This window comes from Bombus bifarius, unplaced genomic scaffold, assembly GCF_011952205.1.
Source record: "Bombus bifarius isolate JDL3187 unplaced genomic scaffold, Bbif_JDL3187 scf7180000007978, whole genome shotgun sequence".
NCBI classification, from domain to species: Eukaryota; Metazoa; Arthropoda; class Insecta; order Hymenoptera; family Apidae; genus Bombus; species Bombus bifarius.
The window spans coordinates 4,220,295-4,246,100 of record NW_022884363.1 but is presented as its reverse complement, the minus strand read 5'-3'; the positions used below and the strand labels follow the sequence as shown (position 1 = coordinate 4,246,100).

Sequence of the window (25,806 nt, the reverse complement as noted above, 5' to 3'; positions counted from 1 at the left end):
TGCAAACGAGGTGTAACCGAAATCACTTGAGGCATCCGCTCAAACGAGCTGTGACTGCACTACGAGATTTTTATCCCGCTCCCGACTCTTTAATTCCCCCATCGATCGCCGGTCGAGATAGCGCGATACTGCTTCTTGCTATTATTCTCGCTATAATATTCAATCCTAAGAACAACGCACTTAGCCTAGTTTGGATGATTTATCTATCGATCCTGGCGTCCGAATTTCGCTTTATTTTAACGATTATGCTGGAAGCATCAACGTTTTAAAGAATGAAAAAGAATTGCCAAAATATCCAAGTTCATTTTGTAATTTCTCAGTATTGTTCGCAGTCCTCCCAAGGAATAAACGATCATCTTCTGAAAATTCGGGAAGGGAAAGTTATATCATTCTGAAAAATATCAGAAAAAGCTGTCGAGTAAGTCTTAACTAATTGGTAGAGGAAACTGACTCGACCATCGACCAAAAAAAGCTATCAACATCCGTTACGCAATTAAGCAAGCGTATAAGGAGAAGCACAATTGCAGGTAGAAATCGTTGCTTGGCAGTGTCCTCGGTGTGTCGCAGGTGGCTTCTTTGAGCCGCGACGCGACAAGGTATCGCCATCAGCCACGTCCATTAACTTGAAAACGTTGACTCGCTTCGACGAGCATCGACCGGCAACGATTTCGCCAAATGGATGACTAGAGAGCAAATATGGAAATTGTAGAGTGTCTTACACGTGCAACCGTGGGAGACCGGAAGTCGAGGATCGGTACTGTTTGTCGCAGGAAGATGCTCGCTGTTCTGGATACTGGCTGACCTATTTGCGGTGTCAGGAACAACCTGTTTCTAGGCCTTTACCATCTACTATATTCCTAACTGATCGAGCCGATAAATATTGAGGATGCAAGTAACGATCTATTGAAATGTGACATCCATTTCGAATCACCTCGCCTATATGAGGTAGGAGGAGAATAGCAGGTTTAAAATTCAGAAATTCTTTCGCAATTTTTAAACCAGAGCTATAAAATTAAATCCAAACATATATTACGATTCCACTAAACGAAAACATAGGTAACTAACCATCAGCCTTAACACTGACATTAAAAACCATCGACTACACCAGGGTATGTTGTTAATCTCCAATCGAGTTCCACAGGAAATAGAGCCTGATAGTCTGGCAACGAGCCGAGATTCTTCTAGGACGAGTATCGATATCCGCAGCGAATCCTGGTGTCTAGTGGTTTGCTGGATAACGTGGCGCGTACCTGGCGGAGGTACGATCGCCGCGTACGTCCTCTTCGAGCGGAGTTTAAACGATTAACGCGAGCGGTTTGCCGCGAATAATCGATGTCCCCGATGTCCTCGGGCGTACGGCAAAGTTCTCGGATCCAGCGCGGTATTTCACAGGGGATTACGCGGCTTACGTTTTCGTTCGATCGGCCACCGCTCCACCTCTTTCGCTGTCAGGAATTATCGGCCGCGTGCTGATTATATTTCCCTTCAGTCCCATCGTTTCCCTTCGTTTCCCTCGTTAATTCCCTCGGTAGAGAAATTCTTTTTCTTCCACTGTTTTGTGTTCCGTTTTGTGTAAACGTACGACGTCGTTGTTATCGCGTCGAAGTTCAGTGAATCTATTTTTGATCGGTTTTTTTATCAGGTTTGGGAAATATAGTTGGGTTTTTTCAAACGAATCGCTTTGTACTTTCATCGACCACGCGTCTGCTGGATGACAGATAACCGGCCGCGATCAGATCGAATATCAAGCGACGCGATAGCAGTGGAAATCCTCGATACAGAGTGCTGCACTTGAAAGCGAACCAGTCTCTCTTTAGAATTGTTCTCGATTAGCAAGCTTTCGATAAACGAAGTTGAAATCATCGTATAGGTATAGATATATCTTCGTGATAGTATTGCCACATTCATGACGGAAGATGCATTAACGATAAGTCGGTGTAAGAGAAATTATTATCGCGCAATTGAACGATATTTATGAACGTACTTGACAACTTCTTTAAGAATAGCGATCGTTGGTCGTTTGTCCATAAAGTGGTGAAACAACACCAACATTTAAAAACCAGCTTGAACCTCGAGAACACTGATCGTAGTTGTCTAATTTTGGCCCGATTCTCCATCGCGTCGAAACGTTTCCTTTAAAGCATCTTCGCTCGTGTTGTCACCAACAGGAATCGTCGACGCTAAGAAAGACGCATCGCGCGACGATCAATCGTCCTTCACGAATTCCTCAGCCGATGCCAAGTAAGGTGGTACGTTATTAATCAAACTCGGAACAACGAAGATGGCGATTTATTCGAAACGTGTAGATTTGGCGAAAATACTTGTTCACGAACGAATGCCAAGCTTGAAAAAGCTGTTGGCTACGGTACTTGAAGAGGAGGTCAACGATCGAGGAAAATCGAACGTTGCTCGATCGCAGATGCGGAATTTCTCTAGCGTCTCGACGAGAGTTTCACGAGGTTGTGGTGCAAGGGTAAGCCGCTTTGCGAACGAGCGGAATCGCGCACAGACGAAGGAGGAAGGGAGTAAGCGATTAGGTAAACCCAGGATTAGTTGGACGGCTGGTGCTCCCTTCGTTTCGGATCGGGTCCTGCCTCCACCTCCGCGACACCACACCTCCTATTGGCCTAGGAGAGTGAGTTCGATTGCCGCCACTAATAATGCTACCCCCGATTTACATGATTGGATTGGCGTGGCGAAACTGAAACTGCCGCCTGCCACCGCCGTCCTATCCTTGTATCGGCATGCAAATGCTGGAAATTAGCTGGATCCTGGACAGAGGATCGAACGACGCGTAGACCTCGTAGAAGAACCGAATTATGCCTGGTGTTCGCCCGGGTCAAATGATCTACGACGTCGTTTTCCGTGGAATCGGTAATTTGCCATGTTCGTAAAATGGATATTGAATATGCGATTCGTGACAAGCAGACAAATCAGGGGAGCGATCGGGTTTCGTTTAAGAAGTGGATCGAGGTCGTAGTAGTAAATGGGATGAACAAGTCATTTTTTATGGACTCGACGTAAATACGATCCATTAACATCGTGAAACGGACTTATGGAAATTTTCAATGTTTGCAACATTAGCACTCTATCAGCAGAATGATCAATTATTAATTTAAGTATTCAACTAGAAACCTATGCTTCATTCGCGTAAAGTACGATTGGCTCTCTTAGACATATGTTACACTATCCTGACCATGCATCATCCCTGTGAGCAAGCTCCTCCGGCCATCACTTGACGGGCCGATAAAAATGATTTCGCGTGTCCACGGATTCTCGTGCAAAAGCCAGGCCTTTGTTTCGTTCCCGGTGCTCGTATATATTTCTATTTCCCAGTACGCGGCGTGGTCGATGATCTAGAGGCGACGCGATCCCGGAAAAATACACCGGGAGATCCAGCGCGTCGGAATGATATTGAATCGTTCCCTCGTGTCGGACGTCGGGCCAACCACCAATATATTTCATAGACGGATACAACAAAAGGACACGGTTTCCTCGGAGAGGCTTCTCGGAGAGATTAGTATGCTCGTATCTGCATGCCGCAAGATCGTATCTTCCGCGAGCGCGGTCCTTTGTGGGTTTTTGTTTGCGTTGCGTACGTATTTATGTGAGCGTCCTCATCCTCTTTCTTTCCTCCTCCGCCGCCACCATCGCTGTCGTAGCTCTTCCCGTAGTTCTTCTTCTTCTTGTCCTTCTTCTTCATCTTTCTTCGCTGTTCCTTCGTGCCATAACCGCGAGGACGCGTCCCTCCTCAGGAACGCTTCGAATGATTTGCTTTGTCTTCTTCTCGATTTCTCAGACTGATAAAAAGACGCTTCATTGGAAAATAAGCGTATGTGTAAATACGAGTTGGAAAGTAACGAAGTATTAAGGGAATCTTACTGCGATGAAAAATTATAGCCTGAAAATTGGAATTCCAATGCAAAGTCCTAAAAATGGTTGAGAAGTAATTTCAGCGAAGTCGAGCGAAGTAATTCGTTTTATACGGTTGGTGGTGCGATCATAGATCAAGAGACATCGCGGCACAAATTTTAATTGAAAATCGTCCAACGCTGGCAATTAGAAGAAGCCGGCGGCGCCGCAAACGGTGGAATTTAGGGGCAGCAACGGTGCCCGGACATCCGTCGCCTTGGCGCAGCCCTAATCTCTCCTGTGTACCAATTACCTCGTCCATTTTGGCTGCAGTTCATGCAAATTGGATTTCGGTTGCAGAAGGCAGAGAGGAAGAGGGCCCTTACTCGACCACGGAGACAGGGCTTTGTCGTCGTTCAAGCGAACCGTGAGGATAAATGTCGCGCGCGCCCGGAAACAGACCCCTTCAGCCCAAGGATGGTCCAACGATCCCAAAAGATAACGATCAAGCACAATCGGTGTGCATAGTTTTCAGGGAAAGTTAAACCGACGATCGTGCAACGATCCCTCTTGCAGCAGGAACGAAGATCGGTATCCATGTCACTGAAGAGGCAATCTACGACAATGAGGCCGATTCTCGACAATCGGAACCATTTTTCCTGACCAGTCAGCGATCTATAACCATAGAACCATAAGGAAGACCACCGAAAGAAAGGTAAAATGGCTAGATCGCAACCAAAGAAAGATAAACGTTTCATCGATTGTTTGAAAATCGAAAGCAGAACGATTACAAGATACCGGTCTAATCCAACCGAGGGTACTCGACTCGTACCAGTTTCCTTTTGGATCGATCAAACTTTCCTCCGTGGGTAAGTAAACCGTGTACGTGTTGGTGAATTCGTCCATGGAAGAAAGAGAAACGCGTCTAAGTTTTATAATACCTAATCTGGTTGGGAGATGGAAATATCTTTTTCTTTTTTTCGAATGACGACCAAGAGAAATTCCCGACCTTCCAGGTGGACAAACGGAGGAACAAAAGGAAAGAACGTGGCTCGACATTTAGGAGAGTCCAAGGGTGATCGTGGTGCATGGTAATGCGGGTTGCCGCGCTCACCATGGGAAACGTCGATGATCGTTCGTCTTGCTGGGAAAGGAAAAGAACCATTATGTAAAGATGAACTTTTTGTGGCAATCTTTGCGTCAATTAAATTACCGCGATGCGTCCGGGCCCTGAGGTTCGATCGAGCCTACGCGCGGTAAAGTGCATCGTGCGAGTGAGAATCGTTCCCACGAGAAACGTATTAAAAGATATAGGCGCCCTCGCTCGAGAAAAGTAAATTGGTGGCTGTAATGTAACGCGCGCGAGCGCACGCTCGGCGAAATAACGCGCGGGTAATTTGTGATCGAAAAATTGCGGAAAATATCCCCACCAGGAAAAGTTTACAGATTACAGCGTATATGCACATGCCAGATGACTCTTATAAAAGGACCCATTATATCCACGAAGTAGCCGTGAAGTTTAACGTCAGAAAAGTTGCAGCTACATGCTTTTAGCCATGAAATAAAATTCAAGGTAAACCTGTCTGTTTTAACCCTGTGGAGGTCGCAGACTTAAAAATTTCAACATAAGTCATGGTGTCTCTAAGAGATTCAATGCCTTTAATAACGAACTTTAAAACTGTTTCCCTGTAAGATACAGGAAATGTAACTTTATCTGTTGTTTCTCTATAGCCTTCGCTTTAAAAGAATCTATTACCATGAAATTAAAATATAAAAAACTTATTTCTATTGACAGTAAACTTCTCTGGTTTTCCAGAAACTTTCATAAAAATCCGTCCCCTAAAACATGAAACTTTTAAATTTCCCAAACGAACCACGATCATTCTACGTTAATAAACTTCAGGGGAGGTCGTGGGTCGTTAATATTCTCGAGTCATCGTACAAGATTCGGAAGTGCGAGCCGGGCGGGCAGTAAGTCGCGCGACCGGTGGCTGCATACGAAAGGGAGGTCCGTGAGTCAAAACTCGAAAAGCCAGGAAATCGATTGTATCACCGAGGGTACACTTTCGCCTGGAGGCAATCGGAGACGCGTCGTTTTTAACGAAGAAGCTCCGTGAATCACGACGGTTGATTAGTAGTCGGTCGTCATACAGTTCCGTGTCGGCCAGCAAGATGACGAGGCTGATGACGCGCGATCGAACACCACGTTCTCTTCTTCTCCGCTCGCAGGAGAGAAGCGCGCGCCGTGAATTCTATTATTTAGACGCGGCCTGACACAGGTGGGCGCAGCAGTCGCATACGCAACCGCGCCGTTTAAACGCAATTACCTTGCTGCCGTGCAGACGTGCGTGAAATATCAATTTTACCCGTCTGCCCGCCGCTTGTCACCCAAGGGAAGAACCGCGCTATGGAGCGGACGTTTCTTGCCGCGAGACCGCAACACCCGGGCGGAAAAACGCTCTAGCCGCGATTTTTCGTGTCGCAGGTAGATTCTTCAGCGTTTACGGGATGGAATAGAAACGTGAAACGATTTGAAGGGAAATTCTTGAGGCAGTTTAAATTTGAAGAGTGGGTCTCTGGCAATGTTCAATTTATACAAACTATGTGGGAGATATTTGCGGGATCGATTCTAAACATCGAAATTGAGAAAAAGTTCAGAAACGTCGTTTGATGCTTACTTTTCAAGTTACAAACGATTTTACTTTACGCTAGAAATATGTTTCATGTCAATCGATTCCTGTGTCATTTATCTTGTAGCGAAAATATCAGTCACATATTTTGTGACAGCTTGTATACTTGAAAACATGGAACACAAATGGTTGTGGTTTTTGGGACTTCTCGGTTTCAATAGGGATGACAGCCTTGTCAAAACTCGAGCTTCTTATACGTGTTAGCATAGAGGAGGTGAAGGTATTTCTTAGAACGGAACGCCTATCGATGCTCCATTTTCAAATGTAGACGTTTGTATATCCTCGAACCGATGTAATTGTTCGATATTCTTTATACGCTGCTGAACGTCTGCTCGAATATTTACGACTCATAAAACGGCATAAAAAGCATGGCCTACCAACCTACGCAAATCCATTCCGGTACACCTCACCCAACGTAGCCTTGGGGCAGTATCCTCACTCACCACGAGCAAAAAGACATCTCGCGTTCATCCGTTTAAATTAATCAAACGCTATCCTCCGGCTTGCATAAGTTGCACGGTAGTCGCGGGTCGTCGAAACGCTAATCTCGCGGTAATTTCCAAGACTACCGGTAAGCTCGAGAGCGTTTAGAATCGACGTGCGTCCAGCAATCGAAGGTCCGGTGAAAGAGGCGGTGGGGTAGGGGAAAAGAAGGAAGATAGGAGGACGGCGGTGCACGCGGAAGAACGCGAAGCAAAGAAGCGTGGCGTGGGGCTATCGAGGGCGTGGGTTAGGGGTTTGTGTGCAACAGCACAGCCGCGGCGAGGGGTCAGCTACAGATTTTTGCGGGCAGCTCGAGCGGCGTTGGGCAGCTGGCGTGCGGTCAGCCGCTCCAGCCGCAGCGTTGCGTCGGTCGTGCATCACTGGCCACCGTATTAACCCCAAGCCCCGACGTACTCGGCCAGCACCACAGGCCGCAGAGTCCGCGGATCCATGGTGCCCCATGCCCGTCCTCCGCGTTCCATGCGTTCTCCTTCTCGTTCGATTTCTCGTTTGCCTTCTCTTTCCATCTATCTGCGCTACCACTGCCGCCACCACCATATCGGCCATAATTGTTCACGGTTCCTCGCGCTCCACCAGGACCGCCTCTCCCTCTCTCCTATAGCCTCGTTCATTTTCTCGTTCTCTGTTTCTCATGGAACGTTTGTATTATAGCTGGCCATTCGATGCGCTTTCCTCCTCGTGTTGTTAGGCAACGAACGTTTAGCGCCGATACGGGAAAACGGTCCGGTGGTAAATGGCTCGGTATTTAATGCGGCCAGCGCAATACCGGCACCGCGATTCGGCTGCCTCCGATATTCTGCGGTTTCGATCGTTTTTGCTGGATATACCGATCTCCAACGAACCACCTGCCCTCCGGCCACCCACGCTTGGCGAATTATTGGCTGGCCTGCGAAGATTGCTCGCTGATTTATTCCTTTCTCGGGAGTTGTTATTTACAAAGATCCTAATGAATGATACTACTCCGTTACGAGAAGAAATCGTAAGTCTTAGAATTTTAGTTACTTTCACGCAATCCTGAAAATCTCTCGCAATAACTAATCTTGGTTCACGATTAGTACAGATTTATCGCAAGAAGCTGACATAAATAATCGTAAATTCCTGGCGACTCCATAAACAAATCCTCGATCTTCTTCCCTGCGACTACAGGACAAATGAAATTTAGTCGAGTAACGTTACTCGAGCAAAGTGCTTGTTAACAACGACCGAATGCTTTTGAAGAGTGATCGTTGCGAACTACGTGATCAGCCATGCTGCGACGGCTAGGCGCGAGCGAACGTTCGAAATAATAAATCACATACAGACGAGACGTTTCCAAATGCATGCGTGTCGCTATACAAGCAATATCCCTGATAATGACAGGTTACGCGCGACGATACACGAACTTCAGTGTACCCGGCTACCAGGAAATGTCCCGCGAAGTTAAGTACCGTGGAACAAGTCCGGTCGTTTGCTCCGTTATTAGTAGCGGCGGTGGGACGCGCGCGTAGAAGCTTGATCGAACCCAGTCTCCCGGTATAACACGAAACGAAAGATACGCTGCCGGGAATGCTGGTAAATTGAGCGTCGTCACTTTCATCTCGAAACGTGTAATCATTCCTCCGTTCGGTACCCGGCAAATGGAGTCGTCGACAGCTTCGTTTAATTTCATTTAATTTCTTTTACATCGTCCTTCCTGGTATTCGAAATTGCCTTCCCGACCGTTGCTTAATGCAATGTTATTTATCTCAACGTAACAAGGTCCTTGGTGTTTAACTAATATGTATTTTTTACCGATACAGCCAAATCGATCATAAAAAAGTACAAAAATGTAAAAGGAAATATCCGGCTCTCCAATTAAGTCATGTTATAAATATAATGTAATCGTACAAAATTTCAGAGGAAAGTATTATAATGTCCAAGTGAAAATACCATCCAGCCTTCTGGATAGTTTGCTCAGCGCGTGAAGTTGACACTATGGGCGATAATATCAGAATGCTGATGCGAACGGTGATGAACTTCCGTATTTTTGCATATTTTGCATATTTTTCATTCTTTTTATTCTTTTGTTCTTCAACCCTATCTAATCTAGAGCTACCAGTCTGGTAACACCATGTACTTTTGAACGAAACTACAAATCAAACGCCACATGCCTCGTTCTAAATTCCCAAAGCCATCAGAAGCGAGATGATTCCCCTGCTTCCGGTAATTAGGAAGCAATACATTTCGATGGAATGGCTTTCGGCGGGGATTTAGGTGGATACGCAACGAAATCGGTAATGATAAGTGTGGTTCACGGATTGGAAGAGTTTTCGTTGGTTCTAGAGGATGATCGAGAGGCAGAGCACGGTCGATCGCGATTCACGGCGTACAGGTGGCTGGTAACGTCGAGGTACCGGGCAATCGATCGACGAGTAGCAGCCGACATCCGAGGGCGGGAGAGAACAGCTAGCACGAGCTCATATTCCACATAATGAGGGCGGCAGCAACATCAGACAAGCCGACACGGCCGCGTAATTGAAACCTACCGGAGCTAACCCTTGCTTCCCCCGATTCCCGTAAAAACGGAACTGCTCCGCGGGAAATCGGAACCGAAGTTTAACGCGCGTTCATCCCGCCACGCGAAATCCACTTGAATTTACGCGATCCTATCACGTATACGGCATGATCGTGTGTACGATCATTTACGATCGATAAATTCGCCCTTGATCACTGGTAATTGGACAATTTTACAGGTAGATCGGGAAACGCCGAAACGATCCAGCTGCGCGAACTCGCGTTCCAAGATTTTACTTATACGCGTGGGGTAATTTTGGTAATTCGCGTTGACGATCCTGTACGATCGTTAGTTTCGATGTGTGCGAGACATTAGAAGTCGTTGAGGGTAACGTTAAGGACGGGTAATAAGTCCGTCGTGTATAGATGTTAACGATCCTTCGAAAAAAATTAAGCAAATGGATATTTCATTTGATCTTATCGGGCAATCTTAATCAACGCTGCACTGTCATACAAAATATCGAATACTTGGAAAAAGTTATTTAGATGTATCAGGTGTATCGCTCGATCCTCGTGACGTATACATTCATTTCAAACGCATCAATTGCACACTGTAAACTAAAACAACACACGGATGGTAATATAATGTTCAATTAGATACTTACATACTGTGATGATCCATCGGAGCACGTGAGTAGACGTCCATAGCAGCGCGGCGGGGCGTGGAACAGCGTGAAACAGAAAACGCAACGACATTAATACGCAATCATCATCAAGAGACATCGAGTCCCTATTTATCTAAAAGAGACGTTCGCGTAATCTATTTGCGTAGTTGCGATTAAACGTTGCGCGGCGGGGATCTATGTCGTTAGCCGATGTTACGAGGGTGCGAGGGGGTGAAAGAGGTGCTGTCGCAGAGTGGAATAATAATCAAGAATACAGTCGGACGATCGTTGACAGCCAGCAATCAAGTTACGCCGAGCTGGCAATCGCGTATCGGCCTGCAAATACGATATAACTGTTATTAACGTCGTTTTTTACGACGAGCATGATAGCGTAGCTGCCATGCACGAAATTGTCGAGGAACAATCGCGTGGAAAACGTTCGAGGGAATTTCCAAGGCAAAGCAGAGAAGCGTGCGACGCCGTGCACGAGACCATTCCGCCTCGATCCGTCATGATCAACCGACACCTGTGATTTAATTGTCACTCAGCTGACCCCGCGACGACATAGAGAAACTTCAGGATCGGGCCAGGCCACGGTAAGTTATTTTCGACCGGGTTTCGTGGTTTTTAAGGTCCGATATGGAAAGAGGTTTCCTTGTTCCGTTTCGTGTAACGATGATGCATCGGTGGGGCAATTATTTTTAATTTCTTCTAGAAATTTTTCGGATAAGAAGAACGGAGGTTGGAAATACTATCGATGTTACGAATGTGGAGTGTCTATCGGTGGTAGAGTCATTTGTGCTATTGCGAAAAGATGAATAATTCAAACACGTATCTCCTGTTACTTAAAATATCGTTTAAACGAACAGTATTCTCCATTAACGTGTATAGATACATCGAGAGAAGGGAAGAGACGGATATTTATGAAAATAAAATTTCTCTTTTCAGATGAAGAGACGAGAAAATAGTTAATCATTTCACTGAGGATCTATATTCGTCTCCGATAGGACGAGGAGATATTCGAAACGGTCGATCTCATTGTGAAACGACGCGAGTTTCGCGAATCTCGCCGGGTAACCGGCACGATATCCAGTCTGGCAATTATAAAACTGCTGTCGAGAACCACCGCCACCGCGAACACATGTCGAGCCGCTGCCACCCCTGGTCGACGTTCTTCGACGTTGACACGGGAGCAAACGCATGCACGCACGCACGAACCAACGGGCGCGCGCGTATACCAACGCCCCCGTGCACCCACCGACTATGTGCACACTCGTCCATTTCTGCCCGCATACACGTCTGCGTGCGTCGCAAGTTCTGAATAATTTGACATGTTGTCGTACACGTTATTATTCAGATAGACGTAGAGATACCACGAGTCGAGCGGACCTCCGACTTCTCAGCGGCAAATCCAGTCCTCAGATACTCCCTGTTTCTTCAATCGTTGGCTTTGAAAGCTAAATTAAATACTATAAATTTTGCATACATAATTATACGTTTTCTTTGATGCACGGCATACTAATTGCTTAAGATATCAAAGATTGGATAAGAAGGAATTTGTAGAAAGAAATCAAAGATGATATTTCAAATGGAATGGTATTTCAGATGGTATCTGGAATTAAAATCATCAGAAATTCACGATATTATTCCCTGTGGATCGTCTTTGAGTTAAAAATTAATCTCCGATAGATTCAGAAGTTTTTATTTTAAACGTATACGAATTTCAAAGATCCAAAATTCAAATTGTCCAAAAATTAGAAATTCAAAGAGTAAGAATAATCGCTAGCCTACGCAACAATTGTAGGCGTGAGTCAAGAGTCACATAACGTCGACTGAAAGAAGTCGATGTCTATCTGAACTACTGCCGCGAAATGAGACAAAGTTACCGGACGATATCGAGCAGCGATCGAAAGGATCCATTCACCGGCGTTGTATACGATCGATCGAAAAGTCATGATAGTCGTGGGTTTCTCTGTCGAGATTGACATTTAGATTATGCAGCGTACGGATTGTCATGCGGATAGCGGAGCTCCCTAATAGGCTCTATTAGCATGAAACGGTGTAATCGGCTCGCGTTCGCATGCTCACGATGGAAAAAGCAATGCGGGTTCTCTTCTCTCTCATTATGCGCGCGGATCGCGACGCGTCGTTAGAACGATACAGCTGGTAATGCGGCAAACGTCTTCGGGAAGACGCGCATAATAAAGCGGCAGCGCACCTGCGACGTTCCGTCTAATTATTCGACCAGTTTTTTAAGTCGCGGCGATTTATATCGAGCAATTAGCCCCGGCTGTAGCGCTAATTGGAGTGAGAGACCGAGGATACGTGAGCTGGACTACGGGACCGATAAACACCGACTATCTCGTTAGTACTTCGCGTGGGGTCCGGTGCACTTTCGCCGCCACGATCCCACGACGAGACTTTTCGAACACGGGGACCTCGTTTAATTTAACTGAAAATCCTGCCAGTTTTACGGGCAACTAACCTGCGTGAACAGCGACTAGTGAACGAATCGGATTACGAGCCTGATTAATTTAGTTCTACACATTTAACTTTTTGTTCGTCGATCGAACGAACAAAGTAAACAAATGTAAAATGAAAATAATGGCTGAACGTGTGCGAGAAAATGAAGAAATGTTGAAAGGGGAGGAAATTGGAAATTCAGATTGGAAACGCGACGAAGCCAGGTTCTCGAAGGGAGTGAATAAGGCGAGGGAAGAAAATCCGTATTTATCGTGTGAAGACATAAATTAAAATACTCTAGAGAACTGGCAGTGGTATCCATCAATGTCTGGTAGGTAGAGAAGGGAGGCGCGAGGATGCCTCGTCATTAAGCGGCAATGGGCCACTTTTCGGAGAACTCACTGTGCCAGAAACGGGCAATTTACTCGCCGCGGACGAAACTGCCTCTAAACATCTTACATCGAACTGTTCGAGCCGTTTTCTCGCTCTGTAGACTACTCGTTAAACGTTCTTATCGATTCCACGCTGGACGACCGACTCGGTGATTCGTTGCATTTCAGATGCAAAACGATTTTAGGTATTTCGGATGCTACTTGAAAAGGCGCTTTTCAGTTCGAATTACAGGATCCACGGAGATTTACGATTTCATTGGTCGCGTTAAAAATAAACCTCAAATTTCGTCTTTCGAGTTAAACTCGTATCTCGATCGTATCTCCAATCTCCACGCAATAATCCAGAAAGAAACGACACGAAAGTACGTGAACGACAGGCCATATCCGCGGCATCAAACTTCCGTCGCAACCCGGGCGATCTACACCAATATCGATCCCTATATCTTCCCCATCCACTCGAACTGTCTTATCTATTCCCACAGATGATGGAATCTTTAGAACCTCGAGCGCAACGCGATATGTATATCAGAGGAAGGCGCACGACGTCGGTCTCAAAACGCAGCTGCTGGTGTTGTCCATCGGTATCATCGACGTTTCGAGGATCAGCTACATGTATACGCGTATGCATATGCATGAACGCGTAAGAAAGCAAAGGAAAGAAAAGGGGGCAGCATAGAGGGGTCCAGTTTCGCGGCAGTGCACTGAGATCTCCCGTGGCAGATATAGCACCGGCCCCTAAACATCCACCATTATATTAAATTGTGTATATTTCCCTTCATAATTACTCGAATTATACGCATTATGTAAATCGGTATGTTAATGCACTGCCTCCACCCTCCTGCAGCCCCTCTTCCGCCCCTCTTTTACGCAGCTCTTCCTCCCGCGGTTCTCGCATCGCTCTTGACCGCCACGCCACCGGAGGATTACAGCAATTTCGTTTAAGCGCGCGCTAAATGTTACTTTATGCGCTTTTTATTCAGCCGGCATCCGGTCGTGCGGAATACGTGCGCTGCACCCTGGTCCGGTCAGCCTTTCTAGATCGTGCCCCGTTTGAAGCACGTTTTATTTACATAATATTTCGCGAAAGATCAGTATCAAAGAGTGCTCGTGTAATGCCTTTTTACAAGGACCTGCGTTAAAATTAAAACCCATAGACATGGTCGTCGTCTACTTTAACATATGAAATAGCGTTACGAACGATCGACTTTCGAAAAAATTCAATTTCTCGAACAAAAAGGATATCTGAGCGAAGGTAAGTAACTCGTAACTCGCCAAATTCGAATTTCAAATTTTTTTATCGATTTCCTTATCCGATTATTTACCGCGAGAGAAATTTCTTTTTTTTTCTGAGTCTTTTGTGTTAGTCGACGTAGCTACTCTACATAATTTTTTGCGAGATCGGTATCAGAACAGAGATTGGGCTCTTTAATGAGGGCGGTCGGCAAAAATTAGGAATCCGAAATAGCTATTTGCGCGCCACGAGAAATGGCTCGACCATGAAAGGTATCAACCGGCGATGCACAGATAAGTGGGATCTCTGTTATTAGCGATAGGCATCGATTCATAAAGCAAATCGACAGCCAGCAAAGGTGCTCGGAGGAGCGCCAAAGTCAATTCACGCGGTACGTACTCCGTGTTTTCGGCAACTTTAGCACCGTCTCCGTGTTAATACTCTCGGTAATTTCGTGTAAACACGATACGACGGTGTCATATTTCATATTTTCCATGTAATATCCCGAGCTTTCGTCCGCTCGTGTTTTAAACGTACGAGTGTAGCGAGCCACGGTTTCGAACATGCTGATGTTTTTTCATGAAGTAAGTACTTTTGTAAATGAGGCCATAAAGATCTTATGTACAACGTCGTCTTTCGATCTTACCTGTCCTCTTTCGCAAATTGTATCGCAAAAGGACGAAATAGAATTGAACGAAATAAGATGTTATTCTCCTGAGGAACGACTACTCGTGAAACATAATTTGAGAATAAAAGCTTTCAAATGACAACATCCCACAAACTGAGAACCGAAAGCTACGCGATCTGATTCGAATTTCTATGAAACGAGCATACGCATAAAGCATTCCACGAACATTGATCGATGTGATCGTGAACACGTCGGAGAAGCGTTCGATTGACACGTCAGGAGGTACGAGGCGAATGAAGTCTGTAGGCGAATCAAAGAACGATATTATTAACGACGAAGTTCTCGTTTTTCGGTAGGAGGCCACAGACCGATTACCAAGTAATTCGTGGCCTCATTACCGACGCCAATTATCGAATGGACGTTTCGATCGGCCGCGGTGGCAAACGATCCCTGGCGACTCTCAATCAACTTGGACGGCGAACGAAGGACGTTGGACGCTGATCGACGACCAACCGGATGACGATCGACTGCAATTTCGATGATGATACGGAATTATCCAGCGCAAAGGGATCATCGAAGCCCAAAGAACGAAGCCAGTCGACCGACTCCCTCGAGGATGCTCCTTCGTGGATCTCTCTTTCGCACCCTCCGACTCCGTTAACAATGTTTTTCGCATGCTCTTCTCCTTCCTCGCGATACACATAGAGCAGTGTGTGCGCGCGAGGCTTTATTACACGCGCAGTCGGGGTAGAAGGACGATCACGGATCCGCGGGCGAACTTCGTTACGGACCTGTGTGATTTTCCATGCAAATTGAGTTGTTCGCCTGTCATTATGCTAATAAAAATAATGACGCGTCGCGTATGTACGAGTAATGCAGCTGCTGTAATGAACCACGGTGTATATCGGCGTCGGAGGTCCTCGCACCGTTCGAAGCGTGACACCGCGACATTTCTTCGCTTTCCGACAAACAGCTGGCCAACCGAGAAAGTATTCGCACGGCCACAGATTACCCCGGTTACCACACACGTGCATATCTTCATCCGATGTCTTATCTAATAGTAAATCAGTTTAAACGACGAGGGAAGTGGATGAACGACATCTGTCTCGTTAATTGCCGCAAGAAATGTCGCAGCGCGGATGTCCGTGCGTGCATTTTTAATAATAAGTTACGATTACAGAAGTATACGGAGTTTCTTTGGAAGAAAGGAAAGTGAAATCGTGATCGATGAATTAATCGAAAATAATAACCAGATAAGATGATGGTAATTATTATGGAAGTTCGATCGTTACGATTTTTTTCGTGAACTCCGTACGTCGAAAATATTAACAAGTTCGTAAGCCTGTTTTTCCAGGTACGTATGTAGAACAAGGGAGAACTTTTATCGCGGTAAATATATCCCTTCGTGCGTTTACGCTTGAAATTGCGCGAAAACTACTTGCTTGTAGTACACGCACATGTTAATTGCTATTTAAATTTCTGCGGCAGTAAAAGCTTCTTTATGAATCGCATTCTGTGAGTTTAATTAGAACATCCCTACAAACTGATAATTGTGAAAAAAGAAAGAAAAAGAGAGAAACGTTTTCCTCTTTCTAAATGGCTACAGTTACACCAACAACATCATTTCTGTACTTATCAAATTCCTATCAAATGTTCTCACTTCTAACAAGTAGGGGAGACTGACATAATGCCAGTATTATGTATTATTACAAAGCAAAATGACTAAGTAGTACAATTTTACGTTTCACAATACTCTTCCCTGTCTACTCCCACTTCCTATCTCCCACGAACAAAGATCCAAACGTTTGTATCCACCATTCGTCAAGGATAAAATTCCATCATGGATTCAACTGGATCATTCAAATCGATTGCGCGTTTCAGATCTATCCGCGAACGACGAGCAAGTAGGAGAACATCGATGGTTCGTTTCTCACAAGGTGTCAGTCGTCACCCGGCGCTACATCGTGGGAGTGATTGCGGAAACGTCTGACGGCGATGCCGCCGCGTTACATGCGTGCATAATGCATATCGCGTGACTCCGTCACGGATCCGGACAGTTACAACGTGTACACGCGTAACAATATCGCGTATCGGGAGAATCTCTTTCTGCCGCCTCCCTTTTCTCTCTCCTGCTCTGGCTGCCGACGTCTGGCATTTTAATCGAAGCTGCGAGGGAGAAATGGGTTGCCGGCGAAACGCGTATCCCCGCGGCCGGGGCAGCGTAACGATCGTGTTATAAAATAAAGGCCATCCGCCCTTTCGTGCCGTCCCGATCGCTCCACAGTCCCATGATTTTTCCTCGAACCGCGTCATCCATCGCGGAAACCCGCCATAATTAGAGACGCGTCGCGATTACGTTATCGATCAAAGAATCTGCGTTAATAACGAGACCGGATTTGTTTTAGTTGGTATCTTTTAACGGAACTCGTTTCCAACCGATCGCCCTTCAACAGCGAGGCGGAAGAGCTTGTAAGCCAACGTAGACACGCGTTTCCTATATTCGGAAGGCGTGACATGTCATGTACAAAGAATTCGCTCGATTCTTCCGTTTCACAAGATACGCGAAACATGCGGCAACAACGTTATGAATACAGTTTGATACATTGCAGCAATTGGTAAAGCGATCGCTAATTGCGTAATGAATTTTTCAACGTTATTCGCCTTGCTTGTTAGTCAACGCTAATTAAAGCCTCTCGTTGTTAAATCTACAATGAGCCAGTAGGGCTCGAGGAGCAGCCAAGGTCGTGAGATCTCGCAAGGAAAAACGAATTCTATTTAAAGACAGAGAAGGAAGATATTGGTGGGGAGTAGATTAATTGCAAATTCAACGTAACGCGATACACGATGGCGGCGCGAGCGGAAAAACTGCGGCAGTTGGCTAGGCACGCCCGCTGTTTTACGAGCTGCGGGTTCAGCACGTCGGCCAATTACACCTTCCACGGTTAGGCGGTTCCTTCGTCTTAACGGGCAGTTAGTGCCAACATAAATGTCCCTGCTGCACGCTTTTAATTGCCCGCTTATAGCGCCGCTCGCAATACACCGTGGCGGTGCGGCGTTGGAAAAAAGGCAAGGTCACGTCGCGATCCGGAGGCCAAGGCGTATATACGGTGATTCTTGTTTTACAAATTGCTCGGAACGCGATTATGCGTTACGTGAGAAAGCGAGTCGATCGTTCGACGAATATAACATCCTCTAAATTTTATAATTCCAACCAGTCGAACACGTTAAATGTAATAGCGTGTTCGTGTAATCTGTCATTCCTAAAATATTGTAATCTATACGTATACCTATATTCACTCTTACTGTACAACTTGTAATAACTCTAATTATTTCCTGATACGTTCAACAACTTTCCTTACTAGTCATGTAACCAACTTCCAACATCGTCCTTATTTTTCGATAAGCCCAAAATTCCCTCCAATACATTTGTTGCTCTGGTTCCAGCGCCTACGCCTTTTATTTCTGTGCCATTACGAAGATCGATGAAGTTGACAAAGAATCCTTCCCGAGCGAAGTGATCGATCAACCACCGTGATCTTTACGCCTCGGTATCACGCCTATGGAACCTGACCAGACGCTTCTCAGCGACGAATAAAAGGAAACCTAACTGAGACGTCGACCTGGCTCATTAACATCCCCGGTGAACACGCGTTCCTCGCGGATTCGCGATCGCGACAATATATTTTAATTAACGATTACGCCGTAAATATCGTTTATCGGTGTCGTAAGTCAGCCGGCGGATATAACATTCGTTTTCGGAGCCAGGGATCGCGTGGGTGTGACATCGTGCGTGGACCGGTCAGCGAGAGCAGACAGGCTCAGGTGGCCCCGGTCGATAATTCCTCGCCCCGAAATAGGAATACTTGAAATTCGGTTATTAATTTCGTTTGGGGGCCCGACGGGGCGCTGGCGACCCCCTCGTGCGTGTCAGCCGGGGTTGGCCCTTCCTGCCTCGCCCTTGGGACTCCCTTGAGACAATGGACGCCTGCGGTGCCCGATGTCTCCGACGACGTCTCGGAACCCCCGTCGTGGCACGCATGCCCGCCGTTTTACTGCTATAGAGACGTCAGATATCCGTCCCGTCATTTCGTATTCGTGGCCTCGAGGTCCGGGTCCCCTGGATTTTTCGTGTCCGCGCGCGAAACTGGGACCGTTACCGATCGTAGGATCTTTCGCAAAATTTCCTACTTTAGCAAACAGTTCGAGCTTCGTGTTAGCAATTTTCGAGATTCTTAACACGTGTGACACGTTCGAGTATCTTTTTGAATATAACTGATAAAGAGATAAAAATATTTAAACGTGAATGGACGCAGCGAGCAAAATACTTTTCTCTTGGAATCTGGAAGGCAACGTACGATGGGATACGAACGAGTAGAAATCTGTCGAAAGACACGTTGGTGGGGAGAATTTCGGAATCGTCGTCGGCTGGAGAATCACGAGTGTTTCATTATGCAATCGGGATCGATAATCTGGCGCAACTCCGAGTCTCCGTCGATAGAGATCTACCGCTTAATTGAGACCTAACCGCGGGCCTCGATCCCGCGATTATGCCGTCGTTGCCGTATGAGAAAAGACACGCGTGCCCTCGCTCGGTTTTACCCGTTCGCCCAGACGAGATCGAGACCGCGTCTCGACACAAGGCTCGGCGACTCGACTCGTAGCCGGAGAGTGGAGCGGCGGACATCGAGAGACCGTACGAAAAAGGAGCTCGCTGGATTTATCGTGATGCATCGGGATACTGACAAGAACAGCTGTGCTCGGCCGAGCTCTCGCAGCGGGAACGGATCCGCCGCGGGAAACAAACGTACGATAACGATCCCCGTGTTTTGCGCCGCGTATGATGTTATTGTCGCGATTGATCGCAATTTTCAGCTGAGAACGCGCTGCTGATTTATCGTGACTGTGCCACAGATAGCGAGCTAGTAACGCGACGTGTAGAGCGAAGCGGCACACGCGAAGAGGAGACGCCTTGTAAACGATCGCGTGTCCGCTTCATCTTCTTCTTTCGCGTTTCTTCGCGAAAAAGTCGGCAAACTCGCGGGAAGAAGTTTCTCGATAAATTACTCGTCGCTCCCTCGCCCCAGGGATTATTATTACTAAATAATTAGTTGTTCGTTCTTTCTGGGTCGATTTCTGATACGCCTTGGTATGGTACGCTCGTTACGCGATCATAGAATTCAATAACTGGTGCCGTTCACGCGATGCCATCCGCGGGCGTCTTTGACCGTTCGCACGAAAATCATCGATTCGTGCCGGTAAATGCTCTTTTTGCCGCGTTTTTGTTTGTTCACCGTTGCGAGTTGGAACAAACTGTTCGTTTGCGAGATAGCGAACCGGTACGTGCGTTTGCATGCCTGGGAGGAAGGCGCGACGCTTAATGACGCACCTCGAACGAGGTCGAGGCGCATCGATAACGTGCAATTTTCAATGTAAGAATTTGTATGCTACTTACGCCCTGAATTCCAAGTCAGTCCCATGGTAGTCAGTTCCATCGTGCACGAAGTTGCAGAGATTGTCGGTAAGACGGATATGAAACAATGTAAAAATTAAAGAAATTCCGTTTGGAGGATCTAGCTTCGAACTACATATGGATCTTATTTTAGATTATAGTCGTACTGCGATTATAATTTGAAAAAAAAAATTCGCCATCGATAACGTACGTTAGAAAATATTGTTAAAAAGTAAGTGTGAAAACGCGTTGGTTTTGTTATTCGCCGTTACAGTATCTCGTCGTCTTTCTACAAGAAACTTCTGACTGAGTGGACCGAGTAGAGAACTCAATCAAGCGTCTCTCTAGATCAAAAAATCTGGGAAAAAGCACTTGCAAGCGTAGAAGTTCGTGTCAAGGAATGCAACGTCAGGCAAGCGTAACTCTTACCGGACGACAAAGTGTTGATTAGAAATTCATCGTTCTTTTCTGTGGAAGCGGAGGCAAGAAAGAGAGTCGTCGGCGCGGCGTGTCGGTAACCGTGAAACACCGAATTTTCGAAGCTGCCGGTTCGTTCTACTTTTTACCCGCCACCCAGACCGATCGAACGAACAGTTCGCGGTGCGGGTCGCAATAAGCGAAACGCGATACGCGCGAGACTTTTTTCAGGGTCTCTGGCCGAATCGATCACGGTCGGTCGTCGCGACGGGAAAGAAACCCGTTCGTTCGTGCTAACTGCCGGTGAGCAGCGGCTTCGTTCGTTCGTTCGGCCGCTACTTTGCAACATTTCGTGATACGTAATAACAACCCATACTTACGGACGTTGGATCCTGGATGGTCGAGATGTATCCCGGTCGGCGTATGGAACAGAAAAAAATGCATGGGATACCCCGATTAAAAAAAGGAAATGAAAAAAGAGAGAAAAATAAAAAAGAAGAAAGGAATAAGAAACACGCGGTGCTGTTACTCGAAAATCAAACGGTGGTGGTCGCGAACCGTTTAATTTTCAATTTCGCGGATCGATCTCACCGCCTCCGTCCCTCGATTCCTTTCGACCCGCTTTCCATCGTTCGTTCCTTATTATCGTCGGTGAAACGCGACCGATTAGGTCGATCGGCGGCGGCTCGTCAGCCAAGTGAGTACACGATCGGCGAAACGATCGATCGATAGGGAGGAGACGACGAGGGGCGTTTATGCAGGAATAATAATTGGATTGTAATCGTCGGTGGGACGGAAGCACCGCTTTTCTGCCCCCGTGCTACGTGCATAATGACCGCGCGCCAGTTTCAAAGTATAAAGACGTTCAGTCCCCATCGACAATTTGTTATGCATACCTCGCATGGACGAAAATTGCGTTTAATTCGCCGCTGCTTACGCGTTCCATCCATTCCGGCACTCGAGACTCAGGCTACCAGCCACCATCGAGCTACAGGGCAAGATGGTGAATAGAGGGGACGCATAAATGTAGATGTTCCATTTAAAAAGCCATTTTCGCGTGTTTAGCATAATACGTAATCGCGCGAATCGGTCGCTCGTCGAATTATTCCCAATCCCGTCCGAGGCGCGGCTACGTCGCGTCCATCGAGTCGTTAACCATCTCCGACCATCTTCTCGCCGGCGAAAAAACCCTTGTTCGGGATCGGTTCTGAACCGCGTTCCCAGAACAATTTATATACCTTATCGAAAACCAGCTCGCGCCAAGAATATGATCGATCTCCCCCCGATTCTCATCCCAAAAATCCCTTCGGCCATCGATCTTTGATAAATTATTAAAGTCGAGGTATCGTTCGTCAAAGAAGATATCGTGCTGCAGACGAGATCCGACGCAAGAATTGTACGGGAACACTAGTATCGGGGAATAATTATACGAAATTTGTTGTAAATCGTTCGAGTAATTGATCGAGCACAAATGGCGAGTAATAAAGTTTAACGAGCATGGGATTTGCATTGTTTGTTCGTTAATTGGTATTGTTTTAACTGTTTGCGGTGCCCTGTCGAATTTGATCTGATGTTTTAAAGAAGAAATGTCCTCTGGTATTTTAACCATTCGAAACACAAATTTCATAGAGCACGAAATATAAAATGTTCGTCAAATTTAATTGCACGCTCGATTCATTGCGAAACTTACGTTACTCCAAAGGAAACGGGTATGTACGCAATTCTTACCGTGACAGTGACCGCTGAAACCACTCAAAACAGGCTCACAATTCGTGGAAAACACGGTTTCGATCGGACTTAAACGAGAACACGCGAGCGAACTCATTCCGGCCGGAGATCCGTTTGTTTATAAACCCTCAAAATGTTCTGCGGCCATGCGTTTTCGGTGACACAGAGTTTCGTGGACGAGGAAACGAGTTGCGGTTTCCCGACTCGGCCACGTCGAGCGACTCCTGTTCCGTTTAAATATTCCATCGTGGAACCAGTACCAGCACCCGAGGACCCTGTTTCCGCGCGTTTCAATCGGCTCGCCGGTAAACGTCCGCGTAATTCGTAACGACCCTGCCTCGCCATTCCAATCCCTTTACTCTTCCCCGACAGTTTTACCACTTTTCGACAATTCCGCTCTTCAGGAAAAAAATCGCCTCCTCGTTCGCTTCGGAATCCTCCAGTGGGCGCCGTGAATTTTATTACCCTGCCGCTACACGCGCCGTTCGAAAGTCCCAGCTGGAGTTATATCGTTGCGGTTGTTGTCGTTGCATTTTTATTTTTTTCTCCGACTTCCTCTTTTAACGATGTAGCTGCTACAGAAAACTTTTTCTAGACACGCGACGCGATTTTAAAAATTTCCGCGTTTCAATCAGAGCTTCCAGCATCAACACATCGCGCGTGCATACCTATCCATATTTCAAAAGTAACGCGACTCGAACAAGTTTCTCAAACTATTTGGAAGATTACACAAGCTTATTTATCGTTCTTCTAACGGAGAATTGAATTATTGTGTATTTGAAATACACGTGCGATATTTAGAAGATAAATTGGAGGCAACACTAAGGACGACCGTAAATGCGGCTGCCATTTGATAGGCTGTTAGGTAGATTGTCAAGTTGCTCGATCAATATAGTTTCTTAAGCTATTTCGATAAATTGTATATAGCAAGACTCGTTAATCCATTTAGATATCCTAGATACTATAGAAACTGTGCATTTTTCTAGCGTCAGTGACAAGCGTCTTAGACAGAACCAATCATTCCGTGCTCCTTATTACAACTCTCGTAACAAGCTCTACTCGCGAACAAATTACACGAGCCTTTGCAACATTTCAACATGATTAAAACTCACCAGCAACCTGTCAGTCAAAGCTGAACGACGAACTAGCAGCTTCACACGAACTGCCAGAACCGGATGCCGAGGATAGCCGACAACGAGAGCGTTTGCACGACTTTATAAAGGGTGGTGGGTCCGCGTGAATCGAGCGAGAGTGCGAGGTAGGGCAGAGGCAGGTGAAGGAAGGTGGATGGCGGTTTGCCGCAAGATCGGGCCTACTCCCAGCGGAATTTTAACTTTTAATAATAAAGCGAGGGAGTTTCGTGTTGTTAGGTTATGATAGGCGGCCAGGAGGAATTGGTGGAGGTGAATTGAAGGTGGTAGGAAGCTCCGTTTGTCCTCGTTCCTCTTGACGAAGGGAAACCGCAGCACAGGCACCGCCGACACCGCGTAATTGGCCGGCTCTCACTTTCCGCTCGTCCGATTGATTATTATTTTTGTGCGGCCTGACCTCGCTGACCCCCGTGCTCGATCGCTCGTCCGCTGATCGCCCGATCTCATCATTAAGGGGACCCCGAAACCTTTTACCGGTGGACAGCATTTCCTCCACGCACCAATTATTATCGAATTACTCCTTGGGAACGCGTGACCGTCCAACGATCTCGCGATGCGCGTCGTGTCGCCCTTTAACGTCCTTATTATCGTAAAGCAGTGCAATAGAATTTATATCGTTATATTTATTATAAGTGATTTATATTTTATAAGTTATATTTATATCGCGATAAATTCAACGCTTTGTAATTGGGAATTCAGTGGTTCGAATTAGTATTTATTTTCATTTTAAGATCTTTTGTTCTTAATATTAGGACTATCGACCTGTAACGCTAGTAGTGCTGATAAAAGTTGATATTACTTTTTTCCAGAACACTTACATTCTTTTAGTAACTGTAGTAACAAAACGTTACCTAATGTTTATTTGTTTCGAGTGGTAAAACTTGCTTGTAATTTTCCACGAATTAAAGTATTTACGAGTTATTATATTAAACGTAATATTTCACACGGGATCTATCACCGATTTGTTGCATGCAAATGTCAGCATCGGAAAGATCGGGGTTCCCCAAAGTTCGAGCGGCGCGCACCTTTAAAGAAACCTCTCACGCGCGTAACATACTCGGACATAAAAGAACTTATTCGCCGGTTGGCCGGTGGCTGGTTATTATCTTTATATAGCTCGACCCAGCTGACCTTAATGCACCGATCGCTGCCGCTCTTTCGATCGTGCTATTAAACCGCTTGAACTTATGGACAAAGGTTGTGGCTGTGAGTAATCGAGAAATCTGACGAAAACCGAGGATCCCACTCACAGGACGTAATAATTCGACTGGAGCTCGTTCAAACAAATTAATATTCCTTTCTTGCGATCGTCGAGGATCGAGGGGATACCCGTGTGAGCTACTCGGAATTAGGGAGAGGCTCTCGAAAGGAAGGGAAAACAGGAAAGCTCGTGCATACGCTAATCGGAAAGCTTTGCAACCGGAAGTGGCAATAATCGAGGGAAGCGGTCGTAAATGGCACGCCTCCTCTTTTTCACGCTACCAAGTGCAGGATAATTCGATTCACGTGGGAGGACTCCAGTAACGAGCTAAGCGAACCCTGTTAACTTCTTTCTAGGAGAAATAAAAAGTCAACGGGACGAGAACGCGAGATTCCAGTCCGAGAACTTCCTCCATCGTTCGCGCCAAATGATAATTGCGTTTTCTGCAGACGTTAACGCGGCGACGACACGCGTTTCTACGGAAACTTTATTCGGATTGCTGGGTCTAGAAAACGGAGGAATATTTGTAGCTATAGTTTCTTCAACAGTTAGTAGCATCCCTTTCTTCCTAAAATCGTAAAATCTATACTGGTTCATGAAAGTATTCCATCACCTGCCGTAAAAAATTTGTACCAACGATTAATAAGATTTCCAAATGAAAATCAGGAAGAACGTTGATCTTCTGCAATATGGATTTAGTAAGAAACGTATGTAAATTGCTATTGCTACACAAATTCTCGAACAAACCTGAGGTGTTGGGAAATTTACAAGAAAGCATCTGGCGGACATGCAACGTAGACAGATCGATATCCCGGCATCCGATAAGCGAGAATTTATCGCGTGGATCTAGCGCGAGGACGTGCTCCTTGTGGACCTCGAGTCCTAAGCACGGCCGTTTAAAGTAAATTATTCCAAATAAATGAGCGCGTATCCCTCGAGTGTCTACATCCCGGAGACATTCGT

At 46.1% G+C, this 25,806-nt stretch overlaps 1 protein-coding gene across 5 annotated transcripts in view; it reads right to left on the bottom strand.

Annotated features, from left to right (window-relative positions):
- Nucleotides 1-25,806, bottom strand: part of LOC117204514 (ankyrin repeat domain-containing protein SOWAHB) — a 113,122-nt gene that overhangs the window by 24,182 nt on the left and 63,134 nt on the right. For 4 of the 5 annotated variants that reach the window (XR_004487103.1, XR_004487104.1, XM_033441994.1 and 1 more), the window contains exons 7-8: nucleotides 21,144-21,155; nucleotides 20,350-20,352 (exon numbers count right to left, since the gene is read on the bottom strand). Coding sequence is in view for 3 of the 5 variants with exons in the window: in XM_033441994.1 (XP_033297885.1) it covers nucleotides 20,350-20,352; nucleotides 21,144-21,155 (15 nt within the window). In the remaining 2 variants the exon portion in view is untranslated. Of the gene's footprint in view, nucleotides 1-10,183; nucleotides 10,187-20,349; nucleotides 20,353-21,143; nucleotides 21,156-25,806 lie in introns of all 5 variants that reach the window. The other variant, XM_033441995.1, reaches the window with a different exon arrangement.